The 17,696-nt window shown below is 32.0% G+C and overlaps 1 protein-coding gene across 1 annotated transcript in view; it reads left to right on the top strand.

Annotated features, from left to right (window-relative positions):
- Positions 1–4,738: 4,738 nt before the first annotated feature.
- The window catches only part of LOC129919984 (limbic system-associated membrane protein-like), a 190,483-nt gene continuing 177,525 nt past the window's right edge, over positions 4,739–17,696 (top strand). Inside the window, exon 1 of the mRNA XM_056001130.1 lies at positions 4,739–4,861. Coding sequence (XP_055857105.1) covers positions 4,745–4,861 — 117 coding nt within the window. The 5' untranslated portion in view covers positions 4,739–4,744. The remainder of the gene's footprint in view (positions 4,862–17,696) is intronic.

Here is a 17,696-nt window from a genome sequence, read left to right as displayed (position 1 = left end):
GGTGATCGCGTCATAATCCCTTTGACATTCTTGTCAAAAAGTAAATTTTCATACCCACCCTCCCATAAGAAGTATAACTTCAAAAATGTTAGTGGGAGCTAAAACCAGACTAAAAGTTCCGTAGAACTGTCGGTTTTTCTAGGGTGGGCCATTGATTTTCTAGGGTGGGCCTGGCCCACCCAGGACCCCCCCTTCCTACGCGCATGCTAAGCACAACGAACAGAGTTAACCCCCGCTGGGTTCCAGGACACCGTGGTTATATGCACAGGGGAATGAAAGGAAAGACGAAGTGTCCAAAAACGGATCAACATTTGAACCGAGCCGAACTGTATCTAAGGTATTTATGCCACTGGAATTCGAAAAAAGAAGACATAAACAAAGTTCCTTGAAATCGGCTAATGATAGATGGTCACCACTTCAAACCTGACGAGTTTCAAGGAATCTTTGACCGAACCTTTCTAAGAAAAAAAAAAACAAAAAAATAATCTACATAAGTAACGCAAACCCCAATTGTTCCTTTTCGTTGGAATCCTTACATGTCACAACTCAATGAGAACGCACTACGCACATGAGCAGAATGGGCATTGTGTCATCTGGCTTGTGTAATGAAGAGGTGAAAGAGAGGACATACAACATATCACTTCCTCTTCGAATGCCCCTTTAGATAGAACCAAAAAAACAACTTTCAGACAATACTTCTTTGATGAGCTAGATGACGTCTCGTCCTTGCAACTAAAAATCATCATCATGGTTCTGAGAGGCACCCAATCCTATTAACTACCTTAAATTCCACTAAAACCTTTAATTATTCATGTAAATTCTTCAAAAACCTAATCTATGGAGAGCACAATGGATCCAATAAGATCCGACATTCGAGATGATTCGGCTTGTCGAGTTATCACCCCGTAAAACCTAACCTAACCTACAACACACCAAAAGATTAATCTAACCTTAAAACGCTCACAACAAATTTAAATTTTCGAGATATTTTCGAGACATCGGGAGGTTTGTGGGTGAGAACGGTTACAACTAATCATTCTTAGATCTTAGGCCAGATTCTAACTAGAATCTTTCAACAAAAATATTACAGAAACAAGCACACAAGCGCTAATCGGGCTATCTTTGTAGCGGCTGGCCGCCATCTTTTTAAACCCAGGTCACAATGTTGATTATTTAAAAAAATATAATCTGATAGAAAAATAGTTTAAAAGATTAAAAAAATACCGAACTTACCAATATTCTTAAAAATGTGATCTCGATATGCGGCATCATTTTCTTCAACAAAATTATGAACATTTGCAACAATTTGTCAATAAATAAAAATAAAAAAAAAAACAACCGACACATTTTCGAATAACGGGACTCATTTCATTTGCTTTGAATATTAACAATACTTTTAAATGGAACACTTTTTTCATTGAAATAAAACCCGAAACATTACATTTTTTCTCCGCTGAGAAAATAATTTTAAAAATTAAACTTTTTCAAATGAGAACTTGATTTATTTTTAAAACATATTACTTTCAATTTACGATTTTAAATTTCAAGTAAACGGGATCTAGAATACAAATACATTGCGACTGCGGTTGCGGTTCATCTACCAATTAGAAATACCAACCTGACAAGAACAACACGAAAAATCAAATGACATTTGTCGCGTTCAATAAAACAAATCTAATGTCGAATTCCTTTCGACCATTTGCAGTTGCTACTATAATTCCGTACTTTTTGGCTAGGGAATTAAAAAAGTAGTGATCTCTTTTGCAAAAATGTGCAGTAAAACCAAAGTAGCGATTTTTTTTAATTGGAATTCTTCCAATTCATCGAATAATTTTTAGTTGTTTGAAATTCGACATAAAATACAGTTAAGATATTCGAGGTTCTGATTAGATCAGGCTTAACAAAGGGGTTTAATAAATTTAATTTAATAAATCTTTAACTTTTCAAAAATCAAACATTTTTTTTTGTAACTTTTTCAATTGAAAAATAAACTTTTTTCAAATGAATTTCGTCAAAAATATAAAAAATAATGAAAAAAAATTTAAATAAGTAAAAAACAAAAAAAAAATAGGTAGGTTTTATTCAAGTTTTGTTAAAATCAAACTAATTTTGTAAAGAAAAAAATTAAAAACCAAATATCATATTTTTGCATTTTTCCAGGTCTACTTTTGACAGAATTTGTAAAAAAAAAAAAACATTAGTCGAATTACGGCATATGATTACGATCATACGTTAACGTTTTGACTATTGCTCTCTCTATTTAAGCATAAGTAAAAGATACAGACATATAGAGACAATACGTTAACGTATGTATGCCGTAGTTCGACCCCAGCAGGATTTTTGATATAATTCCACTTTTTCGCTCACCCAGCTCCTTTCCAACAATTTATTTGTGCAATTTATTATACCCCTTACTTAAGCCTTAACTACATAGGCCACTACCTTAACTACTAAGGCCCATTTGCTGAAACGAAACTTAAATATTTATGTGAAACATAAACCCTTAAGTTCTACATATTGGTTTGCACGAACTTCAAATTGTGTCATAAATTTCTCTAAGTTTAACATAACTTAGGGGGAAGAAATAGTAGAACTTAAGTAGTTTATGTTTTACTTAAGCACATTTATTTGATAAAAAAGAGAGTATTCAGCTCAAAAACTGACGCCATGTTACCAAAATGAACAAAAACTAAGTATAGTATTATCATTTAACTTACTTTTATAAATTGTAACCATCTGCAAAATGCAAATGCAAAAATTCACTGAACAAAATTTTAAGGAAATGTTCACCCTTTTGTTGTTTTTTTTTTTCAATATTAATTTTGACACACACATACGTTCACAAAACACATACACATTCGCTAAAATTACTTCATTTATTAAATTTAACACCAATTCCGTTAGAATTTCACTATTTTCACCTTTTTCAATTAATTCAAAGGCATTTTTCACAATATTTTTGCTAAATTTTCTCAAAAAACAAATAAAACAAACTGACGTTTTTATTGATTTGACAAATTAATTTGAAGTTCTCAGCGATTTCTCGCATGAAAGTAAATCATTGCTAGGTTGAACATAAATATTTTTTAGCAACTTAGAATAAACTAAGTAAATCATAAGAGTTATGTTCGACCTAGCTAAGATTAGAATTTATGACTAGTATGAGCAAATGGGCCTAAAAAATATTTATGTTCATCCTAGCAACGATTTACTTTCATGCGAGAAATCGCTGAGAACTTCAATTTAAAATGTCAAACAACACAAACGTCAGTTAATTTAAATTGTTTTTGAGCAATTTACCGAAAATAATTTAACAAATTTATTATTTTGGCAATTTTAATTGCAGAAAAAAAGTGTAAAAAAGTGAAAGTGGCAATAAAAGTGTATTTAATTTAATAAAAAAATTATTTATTTGACAGAATTTGTTTTGTAAATATTGTGAAGTGTTTCAAAAATGTGTGTTGTAAATTTTACCACCGGTAAATGGTTAATGTTAATGAATGTGAGTAAATATATATTAAATTGAAAATATATTTCCTTTTTTACCACATGCATCAATTTTTGAAGCCGCGTTCTTTCTGTTTTGGTCAATAAAATACTTTAAATAGAACATAAAACCCTTAAGTTCTACTATTTCTTCCCCCTAAGTTATGTCAAACTTAGAGCAATTTATGACCCAATTTTGAGTTTGTGCAAACCACTATGTTTAATTTAAGGGTTTATGTTTCACATAATTATTTAAGACTCGTTTCAGCAAATGGGCCTTAGGCCCATTTGCTGAAACGGAACTTAAATCTTTATGTGAAACATAAACCCTAAAGTTCTACATAATCGTTTGCACGAACTTTAACTCGTGTCATAAATTCTTTTAAGTTTAACATAACTTAGGGGCAAGAAATAGTAGAACATAAGGGTTTTATGATCTACATAAGAAATTTTTATTGAGCAAAAAGCCATAAAATCCCTTAAAAATGATGTTGTCTATAAAATTAACATCAGTAATTAATTAAAGAATGGTCAACTCACTTTTATACGTTAACCATGATACAATTGGTCGCATAAATGTTTACAGAAGTATTTGTCAATTTTTTTCCATATATTTGTCAATTTTCCGTCACTTAATTGTGACACACAAACACATTTGTAAAAAATTTCCATCACATGAATAATTTTTTTTTTTATCAAATCAAACACACATTTTTAATCAGTTTCACTATATTTAATTAATTTTTGCAATAAAAAACCACAAAATAACAAAATTATTAAAAAATTTCAGCTTAATTGCTCAAAAAAAAAATAAAATTAACTGACGTTTGTATCGATTTGACATTCGAATTTGAAGTTCTCAGCGATTTCTCGCATGAAAGTTAAACATTGCTAGGTTAAACATAAATTTTTTTTAACAACTCAGAATAAACTAAGTAAAACACAAGGACTATGTTCGACCTAGCTATGAATCAAATTTATGATCCGTATGAGCAAATGGGCCTTAGAAACTTAGAATAAACTAAGTAAAACATTACAGCTATGTTCGACCTATCTAAGATTAGAATTTATGACTAGTATGAGCAAATGGGCCTTAAAAATAAATCAAGTTTTCATTTGAAAAAGTTTAATTTTTAATATTATTTTCTCAGCGGAGAAAAAATGTAATGTTTCGGGTTTTATTTCAATGAAAAAAGTGTTCCATTTAAAAGTTTTGTTAACATTCAAAAGCAAATGAAATGAGTCCCGTTATTCGAAAATGTGTCGGTTTTGTTTTTTTTTTTTATTTTTGTTTATTGGAAAATTGTTGCAAATGTTCATAATTTTGTTGAAGAAAATGATGCCACATATCGAGATCACATTTTTAAGAATATTGGTAAGTTATTTGTTTAATCTTCTATCAAAATATATTTTTTTAAATAATCAACATTGTGACCTGGGTTAAAAAAGATGGCGGCCAGCCGCTACAAAGATAGCCCGATTTGCGCTTGTGTGCTTGTTTCTGTAATATTTTTGTTGAAAGATTCTAGTTAGAATCTGGCCTAAGAATGATTAGTTGTAACCGTTCTCACCCACAAACCTCCCGATGTCTCGAAAATGTCTGGAAAATTTAATTTTGTTGTGAGCGTTTTAAGGTTAGATTAATCTTTTGGTGTGTTGTAGGTTAGGTTAGGATAGGTTTTACGGGGTGATAACTCGACAAGCCGAATCATCTTACTCGAATGCCGGATCTTATTGGATCCATTGTACTCTCCATAGAATAAGTTTTTGAAGAATTTACATGAATAAGGAAAGGGTTTAGTGGAATTTTATGTAGTTAATTAGATTGGGTGCCTCTCAGAACCATGATGATGATTTTTAGTTGCAAGGACGAGACGTCATCTAGCTCATCAAAGAAGTATTATCTGAAAGTTGTTTTTTCGGTTCTAGCTAAAGGGGCATTCGAAGAGGAAGTGATATGTTGTATGTCCTCTCTTCCATCTCTTCATTACACAAGCCAGATGACACAATGCCCATTCTGCTCATGTACGTTCTCATTGAGTTGTGACATGTAAGGATTCCAACGAAAAGGAATAATTGGGGTTTGCGTTACTTAAGTAGATTATTTTTTTTTTTTTTGCTTTTCTTAGAAAGGTTCGGTTAAAGATTCCTTGAAACTCGTCAGGTTTGAAGTGGTGACCATCTATCATTATCCGAATTCAAGGAACTTTGTTTATGTCTTCTTTTTTTCGAATTCCAGTGGCATAAAAACCCGAGATACAGTTCGACTCGGTTCAAATGTTGATCCGTTTTTGAACACTTCGTCTGTCCTTTCATTCCCCTGTGCATATAACCACGGGTCCCGGGACCCGGTGAAGGTTAAATGTGTTTGTCGTTCAAAAATTGATCATTTTGTTAGGACTTCGTGACAATTGAGGAAAAGGATATTTTGCGGCTTCACAAAATGCAAAAACTTCCGCCTGAAAGACACTAAAAAAGTTTGACAGTTTTATTGGCCTGTTAAGCTGAGGGTGGTTACCTGAAAAGATACCTGACCCCAGTTTTGGGCACGTCCGTAAAAAACGAGAAGTTATCTTCATTGATGTGCTGGTTATCTTCCCAGAGTTCCCTTTCTGAATGTAGTTTTGAATGTTTATGTCAGTGAAGTTAATTATAGTTTTGAAACCGTAATGGCCCTTTTCCCGATTTAAAAAAAAGAGGTTTTTAAACCAACATATTTGGGATCCTTCAACGATAAGCTTATTATTCTTACTGAATTACCTAACCTCGACTTAAAGATGAATGGCTTCCTAAAGAGTATTCTAGTAGATCAAAGAGAGACCTTAATCTGCCTTAAAGTGATTGAATTCAATACGTAAGCTCTATGAAAGCTTAAGATTTAGATAAAAGTCGTATTCTCGTGTGAACTCGGCCTAAGACAATTTTTTTTATCTTGATTCACAGTTTTTGTTGTTTAAAGAACAACTGAACGCACCCAAATTGTTGTCCTTATAACTCTGTCAACCCCCCAAGGCCCCCTTCTTACCACAACTTCATTTACTCTAACTCGCATCCATCTGTCCTGTGTGTTTTTGTTTCAATCTTTTGATGAGATTTTAACAAGCTTAACGAAAAAGTTTTTCTTTTGTTAAGTTGAGTTGAAAGATGCGGTATCCAAAGCAACGAAGAAATGCTACAAAATAAACAAAACAAAGCAACACAAAAAGAAAAAAACCTTAAACCCTCTTAATTATCTTCTGTTGCGTAACTGAGCTTCTAAGAGCTGTTACAATATTACAACTACTAGCGAGGGTGATTGAGGTCTACAAAAGAAGAGACAAGATGGAGGGCATAGTTATCTTTTTTCTATCTTCCTTTAAGTAGCAGCAGCTGCTGCTGCTGTCGATACCAGCGAGTTGAGTTGAGACTTGAGATTATATTCAACTACTCTCTCTCTCTCTCTCTTATCGTTAATTTTAATGCATAATTAGCTTGTTAATTACAATAAAACAGCATTGATTTGATTTTTTTTTTGCTTTCTTCTACACTGCCAAAGATAAAGAGAATAACAGTATATTACTTTTAGTCAAAGCAAGAAAAAATCAAGAACCGGAAAGCAAAAAGTTACGCCATCAAAGCAAACTTAATTCTTAGGTCGATGCTGATGCTCACTTATGGCATCAAAAGTTCGCATAACTTTTACAAGTCCTCTCGCCAAAAACCTAAAAGAAACAAAAAGAAACTCTGTTTTTTTTTTGAAGAACAAGATGTAATGTAATTTTCATCTTGACATTAACATACCAAAGGACTAAAAGCTAAAAAAGACCACAATTTCAATCCTTTTATAGAAATAAGGCCCAATAAGGCCTAGGCCATGTTAACAGAGAGTAGGTAGAATTGTAGTATTTGTTCTCTCTTCTCTTCCGTGTGAACAAGACGAGTTGCCTTATGAGAATTCACATCTTTGCCATCAATTAGCTGGATTGCTATCAAAGGATTTGGAGTTTTTTTGTTTTGTAGGATTTTTTCTTCTCATTTCTTTGCAAGGCAAACTTGAAGAAGGCTAGAAAGAGTGTTTTCAGCTTTAATGCGGTACACTTATGCCATCATATAACGTGAATGAATTTTCGTTGGTGGAATTTTAGAATTGTTCATTCAAGAATTTCGCTTGTTCTAGGCAGCAGAGGCCAAACAAGAGAGCTGCCTCACCTTTTCATTTTGACATTTTGAGGCATTGTAAAACTACTGCACAGCGCCATGCCGCCATATCATTGTGACGGTGATGGCACAGAAGGCAGGCAGAGAGTGCTGCTACTGCAACCTTTTGTTGTATTGTTTATACATCAAGTGCAATTCCTCCGCCATGGCATATCCGTAACCGTCTATATAATACCTTGAGCAGGGGGCATACTATTTGAATAATTCCTTTATGATTGCCATACCACCGAGAGATGAAAGCACCAGTAGGTGTTAAGCATTCTAAACTTACAAAATAGAAGAGAGAAGAATAGGCTTATGCTTATGTGTGTGTATGTGTGCTTTTCATGAAATTGCTCCTTTCTGGTGGAAGCAAAAGTTATATGCCCTGCCAAGTGGAAGATAATTACATTTAAATGTAAAATTTTCTTCTCAAAATATTTATTGTTACAAAATGGTGCATGTTGATATTAATTGTTTCGCATATTTTTGTTTTGTTCCCCTGGTACCTTCGTGGGTTATATGAAAGTACCTACATTTTTTGTCTATATGCTTTTTTTTGAGAGAGTATTTTTTTGTATTATATGAGTTTAATTGAAAGCAATTTACATTTCTAATTAAAAGTGGCTTTTCCGGGGAAAAATAAAATAAATAAAAAAATATAGACAGTACACAATGAGGTATGAACAAAATGGAGATCCTTTATGAAACAAATAAGGATTAATTTTTTAATTGTGCTGTGCTGGCGATGCCTGTTTGAAAATTTTGTATGATGAAGTATGTAAGACTCAAAAAGTCAATGAGAAGCTTTCAAGTCTTTTGTTTTTTTTTTTTTTTTCAAAACAAAGTCTAGACATCTTAATAACTAATTAACCATGGTTTAAGCCTTTTTATAAAATAAATTCACCGCTTAATATTTCAAAACGTGTTCAACTCAGTTGAATGGATTTGTAAAAAATTAAAAAAACAATAATTTATTCAGAAATTCCCAAGAATAATACTGTATTTCTTTGGTATATGTTATGAATAAGAGGAATACCAAGATAAGCTAAAGTCATTCAACTGGTGAACTTAAGTTGCGTAAATGTCTTCCAAATATTCGAAAATACTTTCCTGGAACAGTTAAGTTGCACTTAAAAGTGTAATTGTTCCTTTTTAGCCTGGAAGCAGTATTTGAATCTTTGGTGTATTAGTGCATTGCTACTGTCCAGAATATAATCTGGTGTTTATTCTAGGCCCAAATGATTAGGTGCCTTCTAAGTTTGCAGTTGTCCTCGAAGAGACCTGCAATTATCCTGATTTTAAACGTTTTTGGTTGTAATTCCCGAGAACTGGCCTGTCTCAGTTTTGGAAGATTTGCTCAATCTTGTGGTCTTCTAGTCTTTTCGTCTTTTTTTATTTTGTTTTTAACAACGTTTTCTGCTACTTTACAAGGTACCATGTAGGGAGTGACTTTGTTTATCTTGCCAATATCTCCAATACTAGCTTGGATTTGATTTTGTAGGACTTAAAATGGCATTTACTTTAGTTTTGGGAACTGGCCCATTGGAACGGAGACTTTGGTACTAAGCCCAAAAACGCTTGCACCTATACGTTCCGCTCTACTCGACCCGTAGTATGCCATTTGATTGTGTTTTTCTTAAGTGAGTATAGTAAAAAGATTCACCTACCCTAAACAATCTTTTTTACTACTAAAATGTATTTTGCAGTTTTTCACAAAGTTATAGTTTGTGACCATGGCAGCTCTTGGAAAATCAAGGAAGTTTTCTTCCGATGATCTGAAGAGGAAGTCTATTTCTGTGTTGCCTATGCATTTTTCAGTTCCAGTTCTTTTCTTGGCAAATTTCATAATAGCACCCTTAGCAGCACTTTCAATTGCTATGTTGACTGAAGTTATATTTAGAATAACCGTCATTGCTGCTGTAGGAAATGTTCTCATTTGCCCGGTGATGCAGACACATGCGAGCCTTTGAACTTTATGTAGTGATTTTCTAGATGTTGCTAGGTTGATAGGACCCCCCAGGACAATCTCTTTTTGTGATGAAAATTCGTACATTAAGATCTGACCTAAGCTTTTTATTTTAAATTTTGTAAAATGACAAACACAAGTTATAGACATTACTTCACAGGAAAAACTCAAAAAATTTGATAAAAACATGGCACGTTTGTCTGTAAGTGAAAATTAGAATGCAGCTTACAGTTTTCCTTTGCCGAGTACTATAGTCTAGTGTTCTGCAAGTATAAATGTTTTTATAAGGATACATTTTTTTTTTCAATTCCATATTTCTATCAAATATTCTAAACAAACTATTGCATACATATAGATATAGGAGCTTCCAAATAATTTTTTGAGCATTCTAAACAAACTATTGCATACATATAGGAGCTAAAAAACAAATTTTCGAGCATGGGTTCCTGTTAGATAAGTAAACGGCTTTTTTATAAAGGCACAATTCTTATAACTATCAGTCGGAAACCACTCAGCAACTATTGCGTATAGAGTATAAAATTGTATTAATGATCATTCATCGGGTTGAAATTCAAAAGTGTCGTTTTTTATAATCAATTAATAACTCAATTTTGAAGCCTTGACATGTAAACAAATATGTGTATGGAACAATAAAATGACACCTTAATAAAGACATCAGAAACATGCCGTGTGTTATTGAAAAGCTTTTTATTTTTATTGTCGACCAGTACTAATTAAAAAATATATTAAATACATTTCAAACAAAAAATCCTATCCAAAACTAAACCAAAAATGTTAAATCAATTTCATTATGTATTTTCCATATTTTTTTTGTTTTCATGTTCAACTTGAATCAGTATTTGCCGCATTTAACAAGAAAACAACAAAACCGATTTTGACAAATTAAATTGATTTGCTCAATAGTCGTTGGTTGGTTGTTCTTGTTGTTGGATGTGTTAAACATGCAAACCAATTTTCCAGATGCAAATTTCTTCTTCCAAAGAACTCAAACACAAATCTGTGGCTGACACTGAGTAATTGGCAAATAATTACATGCAATAACTTTGTAAACTGAAATTTGCCCTAGTTATCACATACAACATACAAATTTTAGGGAACGAGAATGATTTTCCAATATGTATTATGCATAATCATTTTTATGTTTGTGTTTAAAAAAAAAGGATATTGATGGAAGGAGAAGGTTTTGGTATGAGAAAACATTTGTTAAGTAATTATACGTTTAAACAGCTTTAATATGTTTTTAGTCCTGTTTTTCTTGTTATTGTTTTAGTTTGCCTTTGAACTTGAGTTTTGGGTTTGAGAGGCAAAAATAATTAAGTAATTATACTTTGGTAATGCATATGAATGAATTTTAATTTTCTTTATATTCACAAAATGAAATTGAAAAAAGGACTTCTTTTGAAAGGTTTCACAAAACAAGAGAAAAAAAAGGGATATAGAAAAAAGCTACTTGCATACATACGAGTCCCAACACAGTATACGAAGAAACAGAAGAGAAAACAAAAATCCAAACTGAATGGATGCATTTGGTTCTTCGTCCTTGTCATCAGGATTATAATTAAAATTTCTATGAACATTTTTTTTCAATTTTTTTTTCATTCATTTCTTTTTTTTTTGCAGTCATAGGGACTTCTCGTCATCTGTGTGATGTACTAGGTACCTACTACTACTCTGTGTTACCCATCATTGCAAGTCAGAATCGTAAGGGAGTAGTAACAAGCTTTTCATAATATGAAAATGTAATGAAATGATAATTATGAATTATTTGGATGTGTATACACTGGTGCTCTTGGAATGTCTAGACGTATTTACTTTAACGGGGCTACGAGCAAAGGTTGAGGTCACAAAAAATTATATAGATGACAAGAAATGGCACTTTGGTTGGCATTTGATATTGCCCCCCGCATAGAGGTGTGGTTTTTATTTTCTGTTTGATTATATAGAGGAGCTTTTGTGTTTATTGAAGGTAAACATGGGTATACAGCGTGTTTGATTTTAGTTTGATTAAAAAATGTAACTGAATAAAATATGCGATACAAGGACTCTTTCAAATTACCTATACCTACTTTGATATTCGTCGGCTTCTCAAGGTTGACCACAATCGTAATTGGGTTTAATAAACTTTTCCGTGTTAACTCACCATCATGATCCTTGTATATAAGTTTTATCTTCATGTCGCAGACCAAAACCTAAATGTCTTAATGTTTTGAGCCTAATTTTTTTGTTATAAACTTTGAAAAAAAAGAACCTTCAACATTTTATCTCCTTCCAAACAAATACAAATGCGGGATATTTATCCTTTTTTTGTGTTGTTGTTGTTGTTTGAAAAACCAAGTCAAATAAAGATATTTCATCTTCTAAAGCCATTCTCGTTGTATTAGCATTATCTTTTCTATATACCCTAGCCTCTGCGTATGACAAGTTATCTTCATTAAATGAAATAAATTGCCCAAAGGAGAGTTCTAATATGAACCCATAAACAATACGATAAGCGTCATCGTGTGCTTGGCTTTATGAACTTTGAAAAGGCTTTATATCCCTACCCAAAACAAGGACAACAACGTAGTAGATGATGATGATGATGACGACAAACAATGTATAGGTGTACCTTACCTACGGTATAAACTAAAACATAAAGCTACCAAGATGATATAGAGAAGAAGCTTTTCTTTTCTGCTTAACCCGATGAGTATCATGTAAATCTTACCGTAAAAATGCGGTAGCAATAAACTTATTTAACGCGAAATTCTTCTCTCCTAACATAAAATAAAAAAATACAAAAAAAATTCTCAACACGTGTTGAGGTGCTTTATTCACCTGCATGAAATTAATATGGTTGCCAACTATGATTTAACTCGAAATTATAGAATTTTGAAAAGAGGCCATTTTTAACTGATGATTTTAAAAGATGACACTTTGTCAAGATGAAATGAAACTTATCACGTCATTAAATGTTATATTTTATTAAAAGGCTAGATTTTTTTTTGCATAATGTCTTTTCATGGCATGGTCATGTTTTGAAATTAATAACGGAAATAGAAAATCTTAAAAATGGCAATTTGTATATTTAAAACTTGATTTATGATTCAGACAATCTGTCGCTTTGAATACATTAAGTTAAGGCGTTAACTAATTTTTTGCAAATATGTAATTAAAGCAACTTTAAAATTAAATATGTAATACAAATTAAATTAATTGAATTGGCAACCATATATCTCTGCATTAAACCTTTTTTATACTTTCTTCATCTAAACAAAGTAAATCTCTTTATATTTACCTGCACCTACCTATACAAAAAAGTACCTACCACATTACCTAGGTACCTACAACCTACCTATCTACTGTGTTATACGAACATAATTTATGGAAGTAGCACTTCCTTATTAATAACACAAGGAATTGCCATTGTCATTATGCCTTTCAAGTGGAAATTTTCTTTCGTATACATTTTTGCTCTATAATACTCTTCGTCTTCATCTCCATCTTCTTCTGTGTGTGTGTGTGTGCGCCTTTAATATTAACTTTGAAAAACATCACCAGCAAAATGAAAGAAAGATGTATTATATGAGAATGTGTATAAGAAGAATAAAGGCTGTTTGCCCTTAACACTATTCTTCATCAACATGAACCCCAAGGATAAATAAGTTTTGTTTTAGTCATCATCATCGTCATCATAATCATCGTTAAGAAAGTAAAATAGAAAAAAAAAAAAAAGAACGACGAACAACTATACATTCAAGCCCGACAATAATAATCTGGCACCTGGAGTGGTTGCGAGTTGGTAAGTAATTACAAAAACTTGATGCAATTATATCCTTCAGCAAAACGGATGTGTATAGAATTTTCACGTCAAAAAGATATGTCAATCATGTTTTCTATAACTTTTTTTCTTATTTTTCTTCCCTGACTCACAATATCCTTAGTGAAGGATACTAGAATGAATGTTGTTGTGGTGTAGAAAATACAACACAATAATCCCACAAGAGTGGGTTTGGGTATACAACACTTCAAAATGAGGATTTTTCTATAAAGATTCACTAAACCCATCCAAGATAGGAAAGTCTTGAATGAGTGTTAATTGATCCTGTAAGCTTTCTTCCTTTTGGATTGGTATGTTTGTGTGTGTGTTTGAAATACCTTCTTTTCAAATATAAAACAATACACAAACAACACCATTTTTTGGGGTGTGTGTGGCATTAAACAAGTCAGATTCTCTAGTGCTTTGAGGACAGAAAATCTAATTGTTTGATTGAGGGCGTTGAACTTTGAGTGACTTATTTACTATTGTCGAGTGGATTGACAATAGAAATTAAGGCGTATTGTTGTTTGTAGAGCATTTAAACACGCATGTAGTTGAGACTTAAAGGATTGTCTTCCCGCATGAGTTTATGTTAATAAAATGAACCAAATCAATTACAAGCCCCATCAATTTTCAAGTAAATAAGCTTTTTTTTTTTGGGGGCAATTAGGGGTTTGAATTTATTATTTATTCATTTTCTTGGCATGTGTATTTTGTCAAAAAAAAAAAAAAAGAATCCTTAAATAGGATTTCAAGTCAACAGGATATATACTAATTTGAAGTTGATTTGGAGAATCATTAGGAAGTTGATATCTTATTTATGCGCCTTGAAATTTAATTCTTTCGGAAAAACTCAAGTTAGGAAAAAATAAAATCAGGAAGGAAGTTTGAAGATCTTTTCAAATAAACAGAAAAAAATCAAGATAAATCTTTAAAACAAAGTAACTTAACATTTAAAAAGAAGAAATATCGAAAAAAAAACAGGAACAACGCTGTGAGGAGAGATGAGTGCTGCTCCCTATGGGTTAGAGTATATGTAGTAAGAAACTCACTTGTGTTAATATTCGATTTTTATATTATGAGTCCCTTGACAAAAACAAAAAAACAAGAAGAAGAAAAAAAAAAAATCAAAAAGTCTTAGGCAGCAGTCGGCACAGCAGGAAAAAGAAACATTCGACTTGTAAGAAAATTTATTACTTTAGGGATAAACAAAAGACGTGATTTGCTTTCAAGTATGGGATTAGTGTTTTGATGGTCCTGGAGCGCGTGGAGAGAGAAGGAGACGAGTGTATTTTACATGTCACATCCTTAGAGAACTAAATCGTGCCTATATAAGTTTATACTCAGGGAATTGATGGCAATTCAGAGACACACAGAATATACTTGGTTATGGTTGTTTATATCTTCACAAACATGACTGGGTCACACGTACCTACTTGGTTTTTAAAGTTATGACAGTTAGAACTGTTAAGAACAAAATTAGAAATTTTAATGGTTTAGAATTAGGAGGAAACATTCATAAGTAAATTTAAAGTTAACACGAAGGTTGTTATTTGACTTTTTTTTATTCAGCTTTGGTTTGTTTTTCTCTTATAAAAAACATATTAGCTTCGAATTCGAAAATAAATTTATCATTTTCTTCTTACTAAATTTAAAACTAAGTTTAAAGCTATTTCAAGAGTAGATTTCAGTAGTCTTCATTCCCCATTATAAAAGTATCACATTCATGTTACCTAATTTGAGATGCAAGTGGCGTAAAGAACAATGTCTCTAGTGTTTCGCAATATTGTGGACCTAGAAATTTGTCTAGTATCAAAAACTTGTCTGTCAAATACCAAAATAAAATAACAAAGTTGTTCAGTTGTTTGTTAACAAAAAGTAATCAAGTTGTTAGTTGTTGGAAAATATTCAAATTGTTTAAATAATTGCTCAAAAATGCAGTAATTTAGCGTTCAAGTGACAAGATTTTCAGTTAAAAAAATGTTACACATACGCCATAGTGACCCTCTAAGCTATACCGGGACAAATAATATAAATATGAAACCAGTTGATCTTTTTTGAGTATTCTATTACTTTAAATCCGATACAGTTATTGATTTCTTATTATTGAAGTTGTAAGGTTTTTACCAAAAATACTTGCAATGACAAAATTCCAAACTAGTTAAATTTTGTGTATAAGACTCAAACTCAAAAAAAAAAATATTCTTTATTGATTTGTTACTAAATTTCATTGATTGCAAGAACAAAAAAAAAATAAATTTTGAAAGCCTTTCAGCTACTTCCTAGATTAAAGTAATTTTCTCACGATTAGTCTTATCTGATAAACAACACGAACTCAATAGCTGATGAATTCAACACAATTCAAATTCCTATGCCGCACAAACCATTAAACCACCGCAAAACAAACATTCACACACACTTATACAGAAAAATTATAAAATGTCCACCCTCTTTAACTACCCATTTACATTAATGAAAAGCTTCCAGGTGTATAAAACATCTATTTCACTCTCTCTCTCTCATTCTACATCCTTTTGATTTTTTTCTATTGTTTTTGCGTGACTATGGAACATCAAGAAAGTTTTTCCGGTAAAACTTCTCATTTCCAACAAACACTGTGCCAACAATTAATAATCCTTTTCCATTTCATAGTTTCATAAGCATGGCAAAACTTCTTCTTGCATCACAGTGGGATTATTCAAGCATAAGCTGCTAACAGCGTTGCCCTTCAACATAACCATTACCCTTTTACCCGTATCGTATCGTATAGTTGGTTTTGTAGTAGCTAGCTACTTAGAAGAGTGATGGTGATGTTCTACTTATTAGATATAGTATATTCCATACCTATACACTTAGCTTTGTACAGGGTGTTACAGGGTGAATGTAAGTAAGCATAGAACTATAAACTCGTGTTAGACGAAAGCTTAAGCTAATTTCATATTAAAACAAATAATAATAAATGTTTGTAGTAGTTTTGTGCCTTTGCTTTTATATTCTCTTCAATTTTTCACACACCCTGCGACCCCCTTTCCTACCCACACTCGTACATATCCAATGGTTTTGAAGTTTTGTTTATCTCTCTTTCACTGTCTGTCTGTTTGTGTCTGTTTGTAATCGCTTTTCAACTTTTTGTATATCTAAATCTAAATGCGTAAGGTTGAAAATAGGTTGCAGGTGGGTAATTTAATTTCCGTTTTAATTGGTGTAATTTCCCCCCTAAACTGAAACGAACGAACAAAACTTAACTGACTTACTTGACTAAGTGAGAATTGTGCTTTTTTTCCGTGTTTTTGCTCATTTCACCTAATAGCACTTTAATTACTTATATAGAGCAGGTCTTTCCTATGAATATAGACTATGAGTGAGTGAAATAGAGATATATAACTACTTGAATAAAGAGAAAATAAATGCCATCATACACTCAATTGAAGTAAAAAAAAGATTGTGTAAGTAACCAGTTTTTAACAACATCAATGAAATTGTCAGGTCAGTTGTTAACAGGTATAGAGAGTTAGAGAAATTTGAACATAAAGGGTTATGATAAGGAAGTTGGTTATAGTTCTTTAAGAAAATTTCCTTAAATTGATAATAAAAATAATTTTCGGTGTCGGATGGAAGCTAATTAGTATAAACATGGGTAATTCTTGTCTCGCCTTTCAGTTTGATGATAGCTTTTATCCGTTTTTAATTTACCTCACATCCGTTTTATGGCTATACAGGAAAGTCAACAGCTCTTTCAAATTGACCAATTACAGGTTAATTACGGAAATGGGATTTTTATTGCGTTAAATGTGTCCCCATTTAGTTGCTATGGTGGTTGGTTTTGGGAGGGTTTTTAAAAATAATAATCAATTTAAACATGTGGATAGATGTTTTGTGAATCGCTGTGTCTTTCTGAGACTTGGACAATATTATTTTGTTATAAGAACTTTTAGGGCAGTTTTGTTTTAGTTTGGACTCAAGCTTAAAAAAGATTTGATTTTAAAGATAGGTTAACTGATATAAGATAGCGGACTTAAAACTTCTGAAAATGGAATTCAATTGTCTTCAATTTCAGTCTTTCGAAAAGTGGTTAATTTCAGCAAAACTGGTAAATTTCCACCAATCTGGCAAATATCAGCCGAAACCGTAAAATCTCCACCGAATTGGCAAATATCAGCTGAAACAAGTAAATTTCCTCCAAATTTTGAAATATAAGTAGAAACTGGTAAACTTCCACCAAATTGAGAAATATCAGCTAAAATT

Source organism: Episyrphus balteatus, chromosome 4 (genome assembly GCF_945859705.1).
Source record: "Episyrphus balteatus chromosome 4, idEpiBalt1.1, whole genome shotgun sequence".
NCBI classification, from domain to species: domain Eukaryota; kingdom Metazoa; phylum Arthropoda; class Insecta; order Diptera; family Syrphidae; genus Episyrphus; species Episyrphus balteatus.
This window is presented reverse-complemented; position numbering and strand designations above follow the sequence as displayed.